The following is a 21,231-nucleotide window of genomic DNA, read 5'->3' on the forward strand; positions in this document are numbered from 1 at the left end:
TGTATTCTTGGTAATATTTGGTAAAAATAAGTTTATATTGATTGGTTTGCGCAAACGTTATAGTGTCTACAAACTATGGAATATTTTTATTTACTATTAATGGCGGCGATATTGTGATGGACAAATCAGACACTTAACTGACACTTTTTGGGTACCAGTGACACTAATACAGTGATCAGTGCTTAAAAAAAAAAAAAAGCACTGTCACTGTACTAATGACACTGGCTTGGAAGGGGTTAACATCAGGGGAGATCAAAGGGTTAACCGTGTGCCTAGCCTGTGCTTACTCACTGGGGGGAGGGGGGGGAGTGCTTTGACTAGGGGAAGGCAAAGATCCATCTTCCAAGATCAATACCTTCCCTTCTGACAGAACAGCAATATGCCTTGTTTACATATGCAGATTATCTTTCTGCCTGTGTCCTGTGTAATTGGCGGGGGCTGGTGGACATCAAGTGGGTCGCCGGCAATGCACGCCCCAGACCCGGAAGTGTCAGATGACGTACTAGGTATGCAATCTGGTGCAGAACGGTGGGCAAGTCTACAAGTAGTTAAGTCAGAAATGTAAAAAGCCATTTTTACATCTGACAATCTTTCCGGATTTTTAAGGCTAGAGAGACAGCTGTGTCTGTGATATGTGGCCATGGCAGCATAAAAAACTAAAATAAAATAAAATTACAACTTAAAGTAATCAATTCCCTGATTCCTCTTCCCTTGTGGTCTATTGTTGCAAATATGGTACTGGGATAGAATCAGCAGGCTAAATGGATGCAGTGAAAAGATTAGTGTGTAGGTTGTAAAGATATTTTCAAACATAGTTGATAATATTAAGGGGAATGCATAGTATTTTGTATGTTTTCTTTATTATGGTCAAAAAATAAGAAATAGTTGGGTAAATATAAACTATTATGTGTAAAAATCATATGTATTCTTATATCAAACTAGTAGGTGACGCTTTGGGCTTGCTTTCACTAATTCCTGTAAAAGCCTGTTTATCGAGTTCAGTAGCTCAGGCTCAATGAGTTGGAGCACTGACTCCTCCCTCTCATGCTCTTTTTTTTTTTTTTTTTTCCATAACCCATAAGACTCAGAATTTCAGTATAAACTTTGATTTTGACTGTTTATTGTCAGGATAATCATGCGTTTGTTTTGCCTTTTAGGTGCGTAGATATACAGCAAAGCAATGAAGTAGAGAGGACGCAAGCACTTCGACTTGTCAGAAAGGTACAGTACATATCTAATTATTTCTCTTTTGCGTTCATTTAGGCTACTTTTACACTAGGGCGGGGGGTGCGTTAGCTGTAAAGCACCAATAGTTTTAGCGGCACTTTACCGTAGTTTTTGCTGCGATTTTCAAACTGCTAGCTGGATGCTTCTAACTCCCGCTAGCGGGCGAAAAAAGGGTAAAAGTTCAATGGACAGGTTGTTTTGGAGCAGCGTATACATTGTTCCCAAACCGCCCAAAAGATGCTGCTTGCAGGACTTTTTTTCTTCCCCCACATCCCCAAAGCGCACCGCCCCAGCATGAGGTGCTTTTCAGGCGCTTTACAGGCGCTTTACAGGCACTATTTTTAGCACTAAAATGCCTGAAATACACCTCGGTGTGAACGGGGTCTAACTTTCCATTTTGTTAATTGACAAAAATAAACTACTAACACTTCTATTTATGAAAGCATTCTTAATTTACACTTTTAACACTCTTGCACAGTAATGTGTTTGTGTGTGTGTGTGTGTGTGTGTGTGTGTGTGTGTGTATATATATATATATATATATATATATATATATATATATATATACACACACACACATATATACATTTACAATATTCATGTAAACATTTAATTTCAAAAGCAGGAATTTTCTTTTAAAATTGTGAGTTCTAGTAATCTTCTTCTCATTGAACTAGCTGCCGTTCAATTCTGCAGTTTAGTTTATTGCTGTTTTGTCGCTCTGGCTCCACGCTATAAATCTCTTCTAGTTTCCTGGGGCAGATCTTCTCTTTCATTTGGTGTGTGTGACATGCTTGCTGTACCCATTTCAAATAGGTTTACAATGAAAGCAGTGGATAATGTTGTTGAGGCCTGTGTGTAATCTGTTGCTTTGGATGTGGGAAATTCGGTCAGCGTGCTTCATCAGTGCAGCATGTCTGGAACTCGACAAACATTCTTTGTTTCATACATATGTACCAAAACAGAACTTGCTTTGGTTGCACATCTACAGTCATCTGTTGACTATATAAACACCGTCTGTACTGCTGCCGTTCTGTATGCGTGTACACGTCCTCGTATGACCTCTGCTCTCGGTCCATTAGATCAAGCAAATTCTTGGGGTGGGATGTAAAGCTGAACCCAAGTTTGATGCATAAGTAATGCATTCTTCAGCAGCAGCTAGAGCCCCTTGTTTCCTATAGATACACGCCTATTGCCACTCTTGGTGATGTAGTCAGCACTCTATGATTAGGACTTTCCATTTTTACTGTGTCCTAGATTTTTCTTTAGACAGTCCGTATGTATGTATAATGTTTGTTTTTCTTCTAGGCTTGATTATTAGTAGTGGTAGTAGAATTATCTGTATCTTCATTATTTTTGCTGTCACTAAATTATTAGTTGTCGTGCTGTTTCCTATTTTGTTTTGTTTTTATCGTCTTCTGCTGCCTTCAGTCAATGACATTTCTCTCCATACTAATGGGACAGTAAGGCTGGGTTCACACTGCTGCGGGGGGAGATCCGGATGTGATTCGCACCGCAAATCACATCCGATCTATGTAGCGATGCGAGTTCAGCCATACAGATAGTATGGCTGAATTCGCATCGGTCCCGCAGCAAATTCGCACGGGACCCTTTTTTTGGTCCGCAACAGAATCGGATCGCATGGGGGTTCACACCATGCGATCCGATTCCTGTGCGAGTCGGCAGATCGCACTGCGATATGCGGACGGATCTGGGGGTGTCATTAACATATCATTGACACTCCCAGCCGTCCGCATAGGGCAGTGTGAACTGCCGGCGGGAGTAATGCGATGCGGGAAAACGCCGCGGATTCGCGGCGTTCCCGCATCGCAGCGGTGTGAACCCGGCCTAATGGGGTGCAAGGAGGGGCAGGACCACATTCAACTTTACCAGAGGTAGAGGGAGTTAGCATATTGGAGTACCCCAGGTCTTGGGGCATCCAGGGGAACTTGTGAAGATTTGTACAGTTTGTTTATTTTCAGACACCTCTAGTTGTCAGAGAGTTTGTTTAGTAACGTCTAAAAATAACAGGTGTACTATTAAAGTGATTCTAAAGGTAAGTTTTTTTTTTTTTTTTTTTTTATATATATACAAAAAGTCATACCTGCTCTGTGCAATGGTTTTGCACAGAGCAGCCCTGATCCTTCTTTTTTGGGGTCCCTGGCAGCGGTCCTGGCTCCTCCCCCCCCACCGAGTGCCCCAATACCAAGTCTTTTGCTAAGCTTGCTCTGGGCGCCCATTCACACACACAGCGTGACTCGGCCCCGCTCCCCAGCTCTCTCTTCATTGGCTTGCTGGCTCGGTTTGACTTCAGCAGGAGCCAGTTGCTCTCACTGCTGTGTGAGCCAGTGAAGAGAGAGAGACCTGGGGGAGAGCCTCTGCTGTCATGCACATCACAGGATTGAGATGTGGCTCAGGTAAGTATACCTTCTATGCATGAAGGTAAAAAACCTTGGGCTTTTAGAACCACTACAAGCTTACCTGAACCCTCGAACTTGTCCCATGGGGACACGCCGTCTCTCTACTAGGATGTCCTCGGCTGTTGATTGGATAGATTGATAGGGGCGCAGCCATTGGCTCCCGCTTGTTGTCAATTAAATCTAATGACGTGGCCGCCGGGGGACGAGGCTGAGTCCTGCATTCGGCATTTATGAACACCGAATGCTGGATTTGGGAGCACACCCGTAAGCTAACTCTCCCCCCTGCTTATCACAGGGGGTTATCTGATGTGGGGAGGAGCTGAGAGAGCCACAGAGGGACCCCAGAAGAGCAGGTTTGGGGCCACTCTATGCAAAACGAGCTGCACAGTGGAGGTAAGTATGATGCTTGTTATTTAAAAAAAAAAAACAATAAAAAACTTTAGTTTAACTTTCAGGGTTCTTGCGCAGTGCAGTTTGGAAAAAGCTCAGTACAGCGTCTTTTTTTATTTTATTATTATTACTGAGCTAAAATGTAGCCCATTATTTACAATGTGCAAGTTTTCCTCAGTAAAAAAAAAAAAAGAAAAGAAATCTCAATAATATTCAAATTCAAGGCAACTTAATGTTAGCAGGTTTTACATTTTGAAGTGGTGTTAAACCTAAAAACAAACATTTATTAGATTGCAGCTTACCATTAGTTAGATGTGATGGCTGTATTAGTTCTGTTTTTTATTTTGTTTTCATCTGGTGATCCAGCCAGTTCTTAGCATACCATTTGCCGTCCCTTTTCATAACTCTTCTGTAAAGTAATTCTTCCATTGAGATACAGTTGGAGTGTACTTGAGTAAGCACTGAATGCTAATCTGGCTTGACATCAACTAATCTGTGTTCCCAAGGCTGCCGACAGCTATGCTTATGTAATCATTTGCTTGTGTTTTGCAGATGATTACTGTGAATGCTTCCTTATTCCCTAGTTCTCTAACCAATTCTTTGATAGCAGTTGGAAATGATGGCCTTCAAGAGAGGGACAGAATGGTTCGAGCCTGTATCGCAATCATCTGTGAACTAGGTAAGGTCAATGGTCTCCCAAAAAGAAGAAGAGGAGCCAATACAACTCCCGCTTTCTGAAATCCACTACATACACCGCTATCGCCATGTTTTTTTTATCTGGAATAACCGGTTTTACATTCAAATTTAAAAGAAAATACTATTGTGATTATTAAAAATCAAATTGCAGCAATCCTCAATAGCCCAACATACAGGGGACGGCATAGGAGCAAGAAAGGGAGTGGGTAAGGCTTGAGTATCAACACAATTCCCCAAATTTAGAATGTCTCACAGTAGCCAATACACCCACACTTTACGTTTGTAAACTATTTGTCAATAACTGCAAAAAAAATAAAAAATTCCTGGGATGTCGTCCTTTCACTCTAAAGCTTTTTGCGATCTATGGGCACCAGGAGGATCCTCTGGTGTGCAACGCATGTCATTTCTGGAAACGACATGTCCCTTGTAGCTTCTGGGCGATTTTGTGGACAGTGAGCAGGCAAGTATGAAGTACTGTGTTTTGTGATCACCACCCACAGTTTATAGCAACATAATGCAGAGACTGAGCGAGACTAGATTCTAATTGTACCCATTCAGTCCTGCCTAGCAATCAGCATTGTTTACATACCTGAAATCTCTACAACTTCTGTGGGAGTCAGAACTACAAATGGTTAGTTTGTGAATATTGCAGCAACAGTTGCTTGCAAGTTTCTGAACTTCAGCTCATACCCGATTTGTCAATCTCTACCTTTAATGTCTCTTTAAATCGTTGGCTCAAACTGTTTACTTCGCTTGTTAGGCACGCTTTATTAACTGTATGTAGGCTAAGCTACATATACTATACCGGTAGTGAGATGGGGTATTCCTGTGCCGCTCCCGAAACTAAATGGAGTTAGGCTCAGTGGTGCTCAGCCATTCATGGGAAGATTTGTATTCTATTAATAAATACAAAGCTTCCTCTGGTTGAGATGGAAATTGTGATGTCCTCTGCCCACCTCTCTCTGCTTCAGCCAATCAGGAACATTTGTATTCATTCATAGAATACAAAGCTTCCTGTGAATGGCAGAGTGTCACTCAGTCCGACTCCATTTTGTTCTGGGAGTGGGAAGTTCCCATCCCATTGCCGCAGCACTGTATATTGTATGTAACTGAGGCTACAAAGAGTTCATACAGCACACCCAGCAAGCACAGTTGTTAGTGCAGTAAACAGTTTGTTTGTGCCTGCTTTGGACCAAACAAACTATTTAAATGGACATTAAATGCGGAGATCTGCTTTAAGCAGAACAAATACCTGAATTTGGCCAGGTGTTACCCTCTTGCAATAGCTGTACAGCAGAGCTAAGAAAATGAACCTGCGCATGTAATCAGTCAGTTTTACTGCAGTGCTCAGATGCTAACAAAGGATATGCTGATAGTAGGAGAAAGCAGAGTTAACCACTTCAATAACAGGCACTTAAACACCTTCCTGCCCAGACTAATTTTGAGCTTTCAGCGCTGTCGTACTTTGAATGACAATTGCGCGGTCATGCTACACTGTATCATTTTGTTCCCGACAAATAGAGCTTTCTTTTGGTGGTATTTGATCACCTCTACGGTTTTTATTTTTTGCTAAACAAATAAAAAAAATACCGAAATTTTTTAAAATAATGCTTTTTTTGTTTCAGTTTCAAAACTTTGTAATTTAAGTACATTTTCTCCTTCACTGATAGGCACTGATTGGGCTACACTGATGGGCACCGATGAGGTGGCACCAATGAAGTGGCGCTGATGAGGTGGCATTGATGGGCACTGATATGTGGCACTGATGGGTGCCACTGATGGGCACTGATAGCTGGCACGGATTTGCATGGATGGGCGGCATGGATGGGTATGGATAGGTGGTATCCATTGTGGGCACTGACTGGAATCCCTGGTCTAGGGTGGCATACCTTGTGCTGGGCATCCCTAGCGGTCCAGTGTGGGTATCCTCGGAGGGGGGCCGCACAGACCCCTCCCCCCCGTCAGAGGAGCAGCCGATCGGCTCTCCTCTACTCGCGTCTGACAGACGCGAGTGAGGAAAAGCCGATCACCGGCTCTTCCTATTTACACTGTGATCAGCCGTGATTGGACACGGCTGATCACGTGGTAAAGAGTCTCCGTCGGAGACTCTTTACCGAGATCATAGACACCTCGCAACAATGATCGCCACAATGCGTGCACCCGGGGGAGCGCAGTGGCTCAAAATCCTGATCACGTCATATGACGTCCGGTCAGGTTTTGGAAACCACTATGCCACCGTGTATCTGTTATAGGGCGGGTGGCAAGTGGTTAAACAACGATTAGCTCATCAGTCTCCTACTTCCTATTTTTACGCATCAAGCTCACGGTAGGGGAGAGACAAGTAAAGCTTTCTTGCATGTACTTCATCTGTCTATTTAGTTGTTCCCTTGTATTTCAGCTTAAAAATACATTTTCCTTTCCAAATGTGTTTATGCGCTTCTATTTAGTTATATCATGGTTGAAGCTCTATCATGGTTGAAGCTCTACCATGGTTGAAGCCATATCATGGTTAACAGGATGTTCTGTGTTAAAATGTTGTTGACCCCTGCCTTTGCTCATATTTTTTTTGTATATTTCTTGTTTGCAATTTGTCAGTCACCTAATTATTTATATTGGCTTTCAGTTTAGCGCTATTTACCTGTAGATGATTCCTGTAACCATTATTTGTTTTTTTGTTCTTGATTCAGCTCTTCAGAACCCAGAAGTTGTGGCGCTTAGAGGTGGTCTGAGTACTATCCTGAAAAATGTGATTGACTGCCAGTTAAGCCGAATAAATGAGGCTCTCATCACCACCGTCCTGCACCTTCTCAATCATCCAAAGACACGACAATATGTGCGCGCTGATGTTGAATTAGAGGTAGGTGCCACCTTGTTTATGCACTGACTTTGCATTCAGCTTCTCAAGAAATACTAATAGCTACTACTAGGTAGGAGCAATAATTAGTAATTTGTGAAAAAGAACACTCCCCTAAAGGAATAAACTGCAACCAGTCAAGTGTATTGCTGCCAGTTTCTAGATGGTTGTTTTATGTTAATGGTCTGTCCTTTTCCTACACTATTATGATGGACTCTTGTATCGCCTACAAAATTTTATAATTTTGATCTATTTAAGCCTTGGATCTGTTTTGGTTTCTGCATTGCTGCCTGTAGGAATTTATCGAGTAGCCCTATTAAATTGTCAGTGAGGGCTGACTACAAATCAGACGTGATTCAAAGTGCTTGTAAAGTCTTGTTTATTTTTCTATAAAAATAACAAACATGTTATACCTACCTGCTCTGTGCAGTGTATTTGCACATCCTCCTCCTTCTCGGGTCCCTCGTCAGTGCTACTGGCCCCTGCCTCCCGTCGAGTGCCCCGACAGCAAGCAGCTGGCTATGGGGGGCACCAGAGCCAAGTCACAGCCATGCACCCACAGTTTGAATGTCTGCGCCTCAGAGAGGAGGGGGAGAGGAGCGGGGCTTCGTGAGCCCACATCGCTGGACCGTAGGACAGGCGAGTGTCTGATTATTAAGACCCTTTTCACACTGGAGACGTTTTTCAGGCGCTTTAGCACTAAAATTGTCATCTGTAAAGCACCTGAAAAAAGCCTCATCTGCAATCCCAGTGTGAAAGCCCGAGTGCTTTCACACTGGGGCACTGCGCTGGCAGGATGTAAAAAAAAAAAGTCCTGCAAGCAACTTCTTTGAGGCGCTTTAGGAGCGGGTGGTTTATCCCTTTATTCGGGGGTTAAAAGTGCCCGAAAAGCACTGCAAAAACGATGGTTAAGAGCCCTTTCACACAGCCAGCACAGGGCATCGGCAGTAAAGCGTCGCTAGTTTTAGAGGTGCTTTACCGTTGCCTTTGCTGCGCTTTTTGGGCGTCGGGCGCTTTTAACCACCGCTAGCGCCTGAATAAAGGTTTAAAAGCACCACTGCCGAGGCGCTTTGCAGGCACTTCGGCGGTGCTGCACATTGATTTCAATGTATTCACCGCACCTAAAGTGCTGCAAAGAAGCTGCTTGCAGGACTTTTTTTTGACATCCTGCCAACACCGTGCCCCAGTGTGAAAGCACTCAGGCTTTCACACTGGGATTGCAGATGAGGCTTTTTTCAGATGCTTTTCAGGCACTATTTTTTGCGCTAAAGTGCCTGCAAAACTCCTCCAGTGTGAAAGGGGTCTTAAGCGCCACTAAAACTAAAGCTGGCAGTGTGAAAGGGCTCCAAACGTCTGCAGCTACACTTATTGTAGCTGCTGACTTTTAAATGAGTGGAACTCTGCTTTAAAGAAAATGCTGCATTTACCAGCTATTCTTGCATAAACTCTTCACCTTACAAAAACGCTCTAATTGTTGTTTATTTTTGTTTTAGCAAATCTTAGCGCCATACACAGACTTTCACTACAGGCACAATCCAGACACAGCGGAAGGACAGCTCAAGTAAGTGCATACAGTTTCTCTTATTCAGTTATCATGTTTATAAAGCAGTATATTGTTCTGCATTTATGCCGCGTATGCTGAACATTTCCCACCTTTCGCTATCCTTGTGGAGCTCACAGTTCAGTGCCCTTATTATAGACGTACACAGACAGGGAAGGCCATGGAGGAAACCCTCACTAACATGGGAACAAACAAGTAGTGCCGTGATGACCCAGCATGGTGATTCTAAATCAGACCTTGTATAAAGAAATCATAATAAAAATAACAATTGCACTCGTTTTATTAGGATTGAATGCCATAAATGATTTAAGCACCTTTTTTTTGCAGATTAAAAACTTGCTGCTACAATTTGGAGGTTTTTTGCAGCTGTAAATATTAGGCCAGTGCTGACTCTTTTTAAAGGATAAGTTCACCTTTTAACAAAAAATAATAAATGCATATTTTTTTGGAGGTAACAAAAAGTGCATTTATTATTTTTTGTTTTAGGAGCCTGGAAAGCATTGTGGCCAGCTGTCCGTGTCCACGCTGCAGAAACCAAAGATGTATCATTTGCCTGCTCTGATCAGAGGATTGTGAGCTGATCGGAATTAAATCTGCCCCATTTAAAATGGGCCTTGGTGTTCAGTTCAATTTCTCAGCCAGTGGGCACTGTTAGGGGCACAAGTAAACCTGTCACTAGCCAAGGTAATTAAAGTATGCATGTGATGGAAAAGTGTACATGTGTCAGCATAATAAAACCCTCAGTATTTCCAGAGAACAAAAATGCCTATAGGTAGCTAAACTTGTATATAAATGTCAGGTTTACCTGTAAAAGTCAAGTGGACTTAAAGCGGAGGTCCACCCTAAAATGGACCTTCCGCTCATCGGAAATCCCCCCCCCCCCCCCTCCGGCGCCACAATTGGCACCTTTCAGGGGGGAGGGGGGTGCAATTACCTGGATAATCCAGGTAACTGCACCCACTTCTGGGCTAGCTCTCTGCGGAAAGGGGCGTAGATTACGCCCCTTTCCGCAAATGCCCGCCCCCTTCCGCAAGTGCCCCGCTGCCTGCTGGGAAACACACAGATCCCAGAGGCAGCGGGGACCGTCCTCATTGCGCAGCGCGGCTCGCGCATGCGCAGTAGGGAACCGGGAAATGAAGCCGAAAGGCTCCATTTCCTGATTCCCATACCCAAGATGGTGGCGGCAGCACCCGAGCACCGATCTACAGATCGGCTTCGGGTGCCGACATCGCGGGTGCGCTGGACAGGTAAGTGTCACTATTTTAAAAGTCAGCAGCTGCAGTATTTGTAGCTGCTGACTTTAAAAAAAAAAAAAAAAACGCAGAGTCCCGGCGGACTCCCGCTTTATAGTTAATTCTCCAGGCAAATGGCTAAATATTAGGGATGAACCGATACCATTTTATTTATTTTTTTTAAGAGTACGAGTACCGATACTTTACTTTTCTTTTATTTATTTTTTTATTACTCGCGAATACATACTACCAGTACTACTGCAACTGTTTTGTTTTCACTTCAGCTGTCAGCAATGGTACAAAGCATTGAAAAGTTATTTACATATGAAATAAATAGATTTTTGTTTTTAATTTTGCACTTTTTCAATGTGAAATGTGTAAATATATGTTCGTATATATGTTCAAAAATATTCATTAACAAAGCAAAAAAAAAAAAAGTTTTGTTTATCGTTTATAAAATAGACGTGAAAAAAAAGAGCAGAAAAATAATTAAATGGAGGAGAATCGGGAGTTTATTAAAGCTGATTAGATTAAATTAAGGGTTAAACAGAGGAACATTTGTTCATCCCTTTGATCTGCAGATGAAGAAACAGAAAGATACAAAAAGAAACCATGTTTCTTTTTATTTTAGTGTTTCAGCACGGATCAATGTGTTTAATAAACATTGCCAGCTGCTTTTTTTTTTTTTTTTCACAGCTCCAATTACCAGACTTCTTTAACACACTGTATCGGCACCGATACTAGTATAGGTGCAACTCTACTAAATACACAAACAAAATACATGTATGAGAGCTGTTTCACCAAAAGGGTTGATTTACTAAAACGGAGAGTGCAAAATCTGGTGCAGTTCTACATTGAAACCAATCAGCGTCTTTTTTTTTTTTTGTCAAAGCTTAATTTAACAAGCTGAAGTTGGAAAGCTGATTGGCTACCATACACAGCTGTCATATTTTGCACGCTCCAGTTTTAGTAAATCAACTCCCACAGGGATTGTAGTTATGTGCATCCAGTCCTGCCAGACTGCACAGCCAGCATGGAGACCTGATCTGCAGTTAAAGGGGTTGTAAACTCTCATGTTTTTTCACCTTAATGCATACTATGCATTAAGGTGAAAAAACTTTTGTCACTCAGCAACCCGAGCCCCTGTTATACTTACCTGAGCCCTGTGTTTCCCACGACAGGAACAAGCACACCACCTTTGGCCGGTGTCTCGTGTCCTGATTGGATGGATTGATAGCAGCATATCCATTGGCTCCCACTGCTGTCAATCAAATACAATGATGAGTCCTGCTCTCTGTGTCAATAGACAAACACAGAAGCAGGACACAGGAGCGTGCCTGCATGGGTGTCCAGGAAGGAGATCGCTTCTCTGACGAGAAGAAGAGGAAGCCAGGAGCGCCGCTGAGGGACCCCAAAAGAGGAGGAACGGGGCCACTCTGTGCAAAACCAACAGCACAGCGGAGGTTAAGTATGACATGGTGTTTTTAGCCCTTTCACTGCCAGGTCCATATGCCGTACAGACCTAAAAGTGCCCGCAGGTGGCCAAGTCCGTACTCCGTACAGACCTCATGTCTCCCTCTTCTATAAGCTTATGGTCACGTTAATGTCCATAAGGTTATATCAGAATTGTTCAGCGGACACGGACACGGCATGCTATTCTTTATGATTCTGGTTAGATGGAAATGGACCAAACTCATCCCTCTATGGTGACGGTTCCCCCAACGCACTCACCCCTCCACGGTGACGGTCCACCCCACTCCACACCCCCCCATGGCTTCCTCAGCTTCTCCTTCCAGCCAACCCAATCCATACTGATTGGCCAGGAGGAGAAGCCTGAAGACAATAGCCAATATTACTTCGCTATTGTCAAAAGTGGGTGGGTTCAGGGTGCAATGCTCTGCGCCCTGAGCCCAACCTTTTTCAATTGGAGCCTCAGGCTCTAAACATGGGCTGCAAAAAATAAATCATAGAAGTGCCCCTAATGGACCAGCCGCTCCTGGTAAGACCCCTTTCACATGGTACGGACTCTGTCCAGCAGATTTGCCTGCTCTATGGGGGATTTGTCTGCTGATCCCCCGCTGAGCAGGCAGATGACAGGACCATGTCCGCTCTGCTGATGCCCAAATAAGCCCTAAAGTCAAAGTCCTTGTAGGTCTTATTTTCAGGGTAGGGCTTATTTTCAGGGAAACAGGGTAGGGCTTATATTGCAGCCATCACCAACAATCACGCTAGGTCTTATTTTCGGGGAAATGGTATTACATGTTACACACTAAATATGAGTGCAACATGTTACTAAAGTTGAACTTATCCTTTAAGCTATATTGCTAGTGCTCTGCTGTATTAGGAACAGTTTTGACTAGTAATTATTTAAGAATTTCCAGTTGCATCAGCTGATGTTATATCACCTTCAGTACTGTGAATCCTCACTATGAGGTGTTGTCTTGTCATTAAATGTGGCACACAGCTGATGAGGTGTTGTGTACCATGTTAACACAACACTGCATCTTCCAGACCTCTGTTCAGAAACATCCACTGCTGACTTTTATGTGAAAGATCATATATGTATGTGTTTATACAGGTGCATCTCCTAAAATTAAAATCTATATATATGGAGAGAGGGAGCGAGAAGTATGTACTCCCCTGCTGATTTTGCACATTTGCCCACTGACAAAGAAATTATCAGTCTAGAATTTAATGGTAGGTTTTATTTTAACCGTGAGAGACAGAATAACAACAAAAATGTGCAGAAAAACGCATTTCAAAAAAGTTATAACTTGATTTGCATTTTAACCACTTCAGCCCTGGAAGGTTTTACCTCCTTAACCACTTCCCGCCTGCCCACCCACCGTCAAATGACAGAGGGGCGATGCGGCTCTCGTTCTGGGTGGATGTCCTATAACGGCACCCAGAATGGCCGCTCTCACTCGCCTGCGTTGTGTTGCTAGGACTTGGTGTGTCCCCAATCTCTGTAAAGAGCTGATCACTTGGCTCTTTAACCATGATTGGCTGTGTCCAATCACAGCCGGTCACATGTAAATGCTGATGTGCCGGTGATCGACTTTCATTGCCTCACACTGACAGAGTATGTGGTGAGGAGAGCCGATCAGTGGCTTCTCCACGCAGGAAACACCCGGACATGTAATCAGGGAACTGATCATCAGTTCCCTGATTATAGTAAAGCCCCCCAGTGACACCAATCGGTGCCCATTAGTGATGCCAGTCACTGCTACAGTTCAGTGCCTACTTATCAGTGCTGCCCACCAGCACCCCCTATCAGTGCTCACCATTGTGGCAGATTAGTGCCTCCTCATCGGTGCCACCTAATCCAGTGCCCATCAGTGATGAAGAAAAATGAATTTATTTACAAAATTTACTGACAAACTAAGAAAAACTTTTTTTATTAATTTTTTTTCAAAATTTTCGATCTTATTTTTTAAGTAAAAAAAATAAAAAACCCAGCAGTGATTAAATACCAGCAAAAGAAAGCTATATCTGAATAAAAATGAATTTGGGTAGAGCGTTGCATGACCACGCAATTGTCATTCAAAGTGCGACATCACTGAAAGATGAAAAATGGCCTGGGCAGGAAGGGGGTGAAGGTGCCCTGTAGGCAAGTGGTTAATGACCAGGCCATTTTTGCGATATGACACTGTGTTACTTTAACAATTGTGTGGTATTGCGATGCTGTACCCAAATAAAATTGATGTCCTTTTTATTCCCCACATATAGAGCTTTCTTTTGGTGGTATTTGATCACCTCTGCGTTTTTTATTTTTTGTGCGCTAAACAGAAAAAGGCTGCCCATTTTGAAAAAAAAAAACAATATTTTTAACTTTCTGCTATAAAACACATCCAGTAAAATATCAAATTTTTTCATCAATTTAGGCCAATATGTATTCTGCTAAATATGTTTAGTAATAAAATTCCCAATAAGCGTACATTGATTGGTTTGCACAAAAGTTATCACATCTACAAACGATAGGATATTTTAATGGGATTTTTATTTATTTTTTACTAGTAATGGTGGCGATCAGCGATTGTTAACGGGACTGCGACATTGCAGCTGACAAATCAGACGCCTAACTGACACTTTTTTAGGGAACCAGTTGGGGGGGGGGGGTTTGGTGTGATGCATCACAGAAACATGACATTTTAACAGGGGTGTGTAGACTTTTTATATTATTATTATTATACGGGATTTATATAGCGCCAACAGTTTACGCAGCACTTCACAGCATGAGGGCATACAGTACACTTAGAATACAAATCAATACAGAAGGGATCAGAGGGCCCCGCTCGTTAGAGCTTACAATCTAGGAGGGAGAGTCCAGTGCAAACAAAAGGTAATAACTGTGGGGGATGAGCTGATGGAGAAAATGAAAATACAATTGTTAGGTGTGGGTGGGGTAGGCTTCTCTGAAGAGAAGGGTTTTCAGGGATCGTCTAAAAGCTAATAGAGTAGGAGATAAGCAGACAGATTGGGGTAGGGCATTCCATAGGATTGGAGAGACTTTGGAGAAGTCCTGGAGGCGGATATGGGAGGAGGTGATGAGGGAGCTAGAGAGCAGGAGGTCTTGAGAGGAATGAAGAGAATGATTAGGTTGGTATTTAGAGACTAAGCTAGTGATGTAGCTGGGGGCTAAATTTCGGATGGCTTTGTACGTAGTTGTTAGTATTTTGAATTTAATTCTTTGGCCGAGCGAAAGCCAGTGGAGGGATTGACAGAGAGGAGTAGCGGAGACAGGTGGATGAGTCTGACAGCATGTGATGGACTATGTAGAGGTGAGCCAATGAGAAGGGAGTTGCAGTAGTCGAGGCGAGAGATGACCAACAAGTGAATTAAGAGCTTTGTTGTGTCATTGGTTAGAAAGGGGCGTATTTTGGAGATGTTGCGGAGGTTGAGGCGGCAGGATTTGGACAGTGATTGGATGTGGGGCTTAAAGGAGAGTTCAGAGTCCAGGATAACACCTAGCACCTTGGCATGTGGGGATGGGCTTATAGTTGTGCCATCGATTTTGACAGAGATCAGGGGAAGGGGCATATGGGGGAGGAAAAATTATAAGTTCAGTTTTGGATAGATTGAGTTTGAGGAAGTGCTGTGACATCCAGACTGACATTACTGATAGTAAATTAGTGATATGTGAGGAGACAGAGGGAGTGAGCTGAGGGGTAGAGAAATAGATTTGGTTGTCCTCAGCGTAGAGGTGGTATTGGAAGCCATGGGAGGCTATCAGCTGGCCCAATGTATAACAATGTGTCCCAGTGTCTGATCTATATAAACAAATTCCGATTATACCTTATATCAGAGCGTCTATCTCCTCTCTCTTCCCCCTCCCCTCCTCCCCGGCTGACATCAGTGAGAGTGCTCGGCCTTCCCCGCTATAGCTTTCAGCCGGGGAGATGAGAGAGCCGAGGAGTCACATGATCGCCAGGAGACACTCTGATATAAGGTATAACCCAGGGGTTGACAAATTTGCTTGGAATCTAGGAGCCAGCTAAAAAAGTTAGGAGCCAGGTCCGTGACGGCGATCTGGATCTGTCCCTGGCCTGACATGGAGACGAGTGAGGGGAAGATAGCAATAAGAGCAATAATTCTAGCCCCAAAACGTGCAACCTATAGAATTTTTTAAACGTCGCCTATGGAGATTTTAAAGGGTAAAAGTTTGTCGCCATTCCATGAGCAGGCGCAATTTTGAAGCATGACATGTTGGGTATCGATTTACTCGGCGTAACATTATCTTTCACAATATAAAAAAAAAAATTGGGCTAACTTTACTGTTGTCTTTTTTTTTTTATTAAATAAAAAATTTTTCCCCAAAAAAAGTGCGCTTGTAAGTCCGCTGTGCAAATACGGTGTGACAGACAGTATTGCAACGACCACCATTTTACTCTCTAGGGTGTTAGAATAAATAATAAAAAATATATATATATATATATATATATATATATATATATATTTTTTTTTTTTTTTTGTTTAGGGGTTCTAAGTAAAGGGATGGAGAAAGACTGGCAGGCTTTGTTGGTTGTAATTAGCAACGGCCCATTAGCATTGTTGGTTGTAATTCCAACGGCCACCACAAGAGGGCGCCAGATCCCAGAAGGAACCATAGGATCACAGAAGGCCTCAAAGCCGGGGGCTCAATTACCGGCCGCCTGCGGCGCGCCCCGACGCGATCGCGTGGCCCGTCGCGATCGCGGGGGGGGGTCCACGGAGACGGGATACCCCCAGCTATGCTGCCCCTGGCGCAAGGTCGCTGATTCTAGTCGCCAATGCGACCTGGCGACCGGGTTTTGTCGAGCACTGGTATAACCGACATTTTTTTTAAATAGATCAGGCACTGTGACACATTATTATATAACAGAGGGCATGGGATGAATAGATTATAGTGGCTTAACCACTTTCATGACTTGGAGAGGATCTGCAAAGAGGAGAGGGACAAAATCCCTTCTGCGATGTGTGCAAAACTAGTGGCCGACTACAAGAAACATCTGACCTCTGGGATTGCCAACAAGGGTTTTGCCACCAAGTACTAAGTCATGTTTTGCGAATGGGTCAAATACTTGTTTCACTCATTAAAATGCCAATCAATTTATAACTTGTTTGAAATGTGTTTTCTGGATATTTTTGTTGTTATTTTGTCTTTCACTGTTAAAATAAACCTACCATTAAAATTGTAGACTGATCATTTCATTGTCGGTGGGCAAACATACAAAATCAGCAGGGGATCAAATACTTTTCCATTTTTCCCTCACTGTGTGTGTGTGTGTGTGTGTGTGTGTGTGTGTGTATATATATATATATATATATAATTATTTATATTTACAGCTCTTACTGATTACAGTTTTCGTGTTCGATTAATCGTTTTTTTTTTTTTTAAATCAACAAATTTCGATGAATTATTACGCACATACAGATCCAACTACTTTTAGCTGATCTCCTTGCATTGCAACTCTCCATTAGTCAGTGGTAAATGTGGTATACACTATATACAATCATCCGACACTAGTTAGTTTCCACAATCCATGACTTAACTTCACAGTTCACACAAATACATTTTAAATTCAAACTGTAGCACTGGCGTAAGTTTTTTTTTTTTTTTTTTTTTTTTTTTTTTTTTTCCACAATAGTGTGACAATCCCTCCACTTCCGGTCTAACTAATCACTCTGTATAACTGGGGGGTGGGTTGCGCTATGGATCCTTAAGAGTGAATGTAGAAAGGAAAAGAAAAGAAAAGTTAAAAGGTAAGAGCAGCCTCTATTGATTTCCACCCACGGGTGGAACGATGCAAAGACAAAGGGGGGTAATAGATATGGCGCTTATACCTATATGTGGGGACTAGTAGTGTGTTGGTGTATAAAAATGTATTGTATTGTATAGGTCAATTTTCACATGTGTGGCAATATATAATTCTTAAAGTGCTGACTAATTTTGGGCCAAAGTGTATATAATATATATTTTCCAGCGTGCTGGTTCAAAACCCAAAATTTTAAAATTAAATGAAAATTAAATAAAAATACAATAAACTCAAAGTGCACGCCAATGGCAACAGGTTACAATGTAGCAAACCATATAACTTATTAATCTAAATAGCAATATGCAGTTATTAAAGTATTAATCTAAATGGCAATATGCAGTTATTAAAGTGCGCGTGCAAATAAATTCTTACAGACCTATAGGTGAAGACTAATTGTGATAGCTGGTGGATTAGTCGTGAAAAAAGAATATTAAAGTATATTACGTATACTGTGGTGCCAAACTATAATAAATAAACATATATGAAATATCACGGTGGTAGCATAAACTGGTCTGATAGTGATGCTTTACATAAATTAGTATAAAATTAATGAAAATTAAAAATTAAAATACCATCTACATGAAGCATAAATGTGCTAAAATGATAAAACACAGAAAAATTAAATAAAATTAAAAAAAAATTAAAAAATCCAAAAAAAAAAAAAAAAAAAAAAAAAAAAAAACGTGCAAAATTAGTGCAAGAAAATGTGCAAACAATGCAGGCAAATTTTAAACATTGGACGTGATGGAGCAAGTCTCTATTGGGTGGCGGAAAAAACCGCAGGTGCAGAAAAGGAGGGGGGTGATGTTTTCCAACTGTGTTCTTCACATTCGGTGGCTTAAAAGGGTGTTAAAATTATTATGCTCTCACCAGAAGGAGGACCCCATCCGGGGTGGATCAACATTCACAATATTAGCTATTGTGCGGCTCTCTGGCTTCCTTCCACTTTAAAGATTAGGGATCCCTCGTTCCTCCGTGAGTAGCAATAAGCCCCGTTTATATGGAGTAGAGAAGAGGCACAACCATAGTGTGATACCGTTTTTAAAGAATTTTATTGCAGAAAATAGTTAAAAAATTACTCACAAACAACTGGTTTAAAAGTGCGGTGTGTACAGCTTTTAAAATTCCCGCTGTTGCAATCTCCGTCTGAGCTCGAGGTGTACGCTGCCTGGCCACGCCCGGGCGTGGCCAGGCAGCGTACACCTCGAGCTCAGACGGAGATTGCAACAGCGGGAATTTTAAAAGCTGTACACACCGCACTTTTAAACCAGTTGTTTGTGAGTAATTTTTTAACTATTTTCTGCAATAAAATTCTTTAAAAACGGTATCACACTATGGTTGTGCCTCTTCTCTACTCCATATAAACGGGGCTTATTGCTACTCACGGAGGAACGAGGGATCCCTAATCTTTAAAGTGGAAGGAAGCCAGAGAGCCGCACAATAGCTAATATTGTGAATGTTGATCCACCCCGGATGGGGTCCTCCTTCTGGTGAGAGCATAATAATTTTAACACCCTTTTAAGCCACCGAATGTGAAGAACACAGTTGGAAAACATCACCCCCCTCCTTTTCTGCACCTGCGGTTTTTTCCGCCACCCAATAGAGACTTGCTCCATCACGTCCAATGTTTAAAATTTGCCTGCATTGTTTGCACATTTTCTTGCACTAATTTTGCACGTTTTTTTTTTTTTTTTTTTTTTTTTTTGGATTTTTTAATTTTTTTTTAATTTTATTTAATTTTTCTGTGTTTTATCATTTTAGCACATTTATGCTTCATGTAGATGGTATTTTAATTTTTAATTTTCATTAATTTTATACTAATTTATGTAAAGCATCACTATCAGACCAGTTTATGCTACCACCGTGATATTTCATATATGTTTATTTATTATAGTTTGGCACCACAGTATACGTAATATACTTTAATATTCTTTTTTCACGACTAATCCACCAGCTATCACAATTAGTCTTCACCTATAGGTCTGTAAGAATTTATTTGCACGCGCACTTTAATAACTGCATATTGCCATTTAGATTAATACTTTAATAACTGCATATTGCTATTTAGATTAATAAGTTATATGGTTTGCTACATTGTAACCTGTTGCCATTGGCGTGCACTTTGAGTTTATTGTATTTTTATTTAATTTTCATTTAATTTTAAAATTTTGGGTTTTGAACCAGCACGCTGGAAAATATATATTATATACACTTTGGCCCAAAATTAGTCAGCACTTTAAGAATTATATATTGCCACACATGTGAAAATTGACCTATACAATACAATACATTTTTATACACCAACACACTACTAGTCCCCACATATAGGTATAAGCGCCATATCTATTACCCCCCTTTGTCTTAACTAATCACTCTCACCTTATGGCATGGACCCCTGTGCAACATGTGGTCATGCAAGTGGGTATCAAACGGGTTAACACGGAAAAACATAAACTTCTCTCACATCTCCTTAGATCTCAGCAAGGATGCCAGGTCATGGGTAGAAAGAAAAAATCTAAGTGCTCACCGCTTAAGTATAAGATTTAATTTGTGTTCAAACACAAACTACTCACATAAAGATGATAAAAACACAGCATGTAAAGCCGACAATCGTGTTAGTTCTGTAGGGAAGCAGTGGGTGACGTCATGCGTAGCTCCTCCCCCGTACGCGTTACGTTCAATCAGAACTTCCACGTCACCGGACTCCTCCCCCCTTCCCTTCGTTAGCAGACAGAGGCACTTGGGGAAGGGGAGGAGTCCAGTGACGTCACGGACATCGTCACCAGACTCCTCCCGATGGAACTCCCTGAAGACCAGGAAGCCGGCGGAGAAGTGAGTACCGATCAAAAAAGGTACGATTAATCGAGGAACTAATCTTTAATTTCCACAGCCCTAATATATATATATATATATATATATATATATATATATATAATATAAAATTTGTTTTCCTACATTTGATCTGATTTTTCTTTACCCTGATTTTTCCTTTTTTTCTATTCTTTACTATGTGCGATGTATCATGCAGACGATGCAGGCAAGCCAAACCTGTGATGTTCAGTGGTAGAGTACATGGAGTGCGTGGTCGCCTTAGAATCTGTACCACATTTTATAAATCCTCATCCTGCTGAAAGATGTTTTGATTAATGTTTTCATTCCTTCTTCTTGTTTGGTCCTCCAGCATCGTGCAGTAGTACTGGGCATTGTGATGAATGTTAAAAAAGAAATGGCTTCCTGTGCATCACTGTTGGGCCCCCGATTCACACTTCTTAATTTACGGTTTACTTAAAGTGGTTGTAAACCTCAGACGAGGAATCTGAACAAAGTATGTCCCTCTGTAGTGTGTACTTGTCTCAATCCAGAGTACTAAGTGTCATTTCTGTCTGCTGCCTCGTTCGTTTGCTATTAGCATGAGTCACTTCTGACAAGCTTTCTTGACACCAATAGAAAAATGGTGACAGGAGGGATCTACAGCAGATTGGCAGCCTCAGCACTCCAATCAGCGCTAAGAGCTCTCCTCACTTGTAGCAGCACACTGATCTTCCCAGGGAATGGC

General features: G+C 41.9%; 1 protein-coding gene across 2 annotated transcripts in view; it reads left to right on the forward strand.

Annotated features, from left to right (window-relative positions):
• The window catches only part of RICTOR (RPTOR independent companion of MTOR complex 2), a 218,455-nt gene that overhangs the window by 100,562 nt on the left and 96,662 nt on the right, over nt 1-21,231 (forward strand). For both annotated transcript variants that reach the window (XM_077462825.1, XM_077462824.1), the window contains exons 6-9: nt 1,158-1,221; nt 4,590-4,716; nt 7,421-7,590; nt 9,081-9,148. In XM_077462825.1, coding sequence (XP_077318951.1) covers nt 1,158-1,221; nt 4,590-4,716; nt 7,421-7,590; nt 9,081-9,148 — 429 coding nt within the window. The remainder of the gene's footprint in view (nt 1-1,157; nt 1,222-4,589; nt 4,717-7,420; nt 7,591-9,080; nt 9,149-21,231) is intronic.

The sequence above is a fragment of the Lithobates pipiens genome, unplaced genomic scaffold (genome assembly GCF_037356315.1).
Source record: "Lithobates pipiens isolate NorthernLeopardFrog02 unplaced genomic scaffold, aLitPip1_a1.2 Scaffold_3, whole genome shotgun sequence".
In the NCBI taxonomy this organism is placed as follows: domain Eukaryota; kingdom Metazoa; phylum Chordata; class Amphibia; order Anura; family Ranidae; genus Lithobates; species Lithobates pipiens.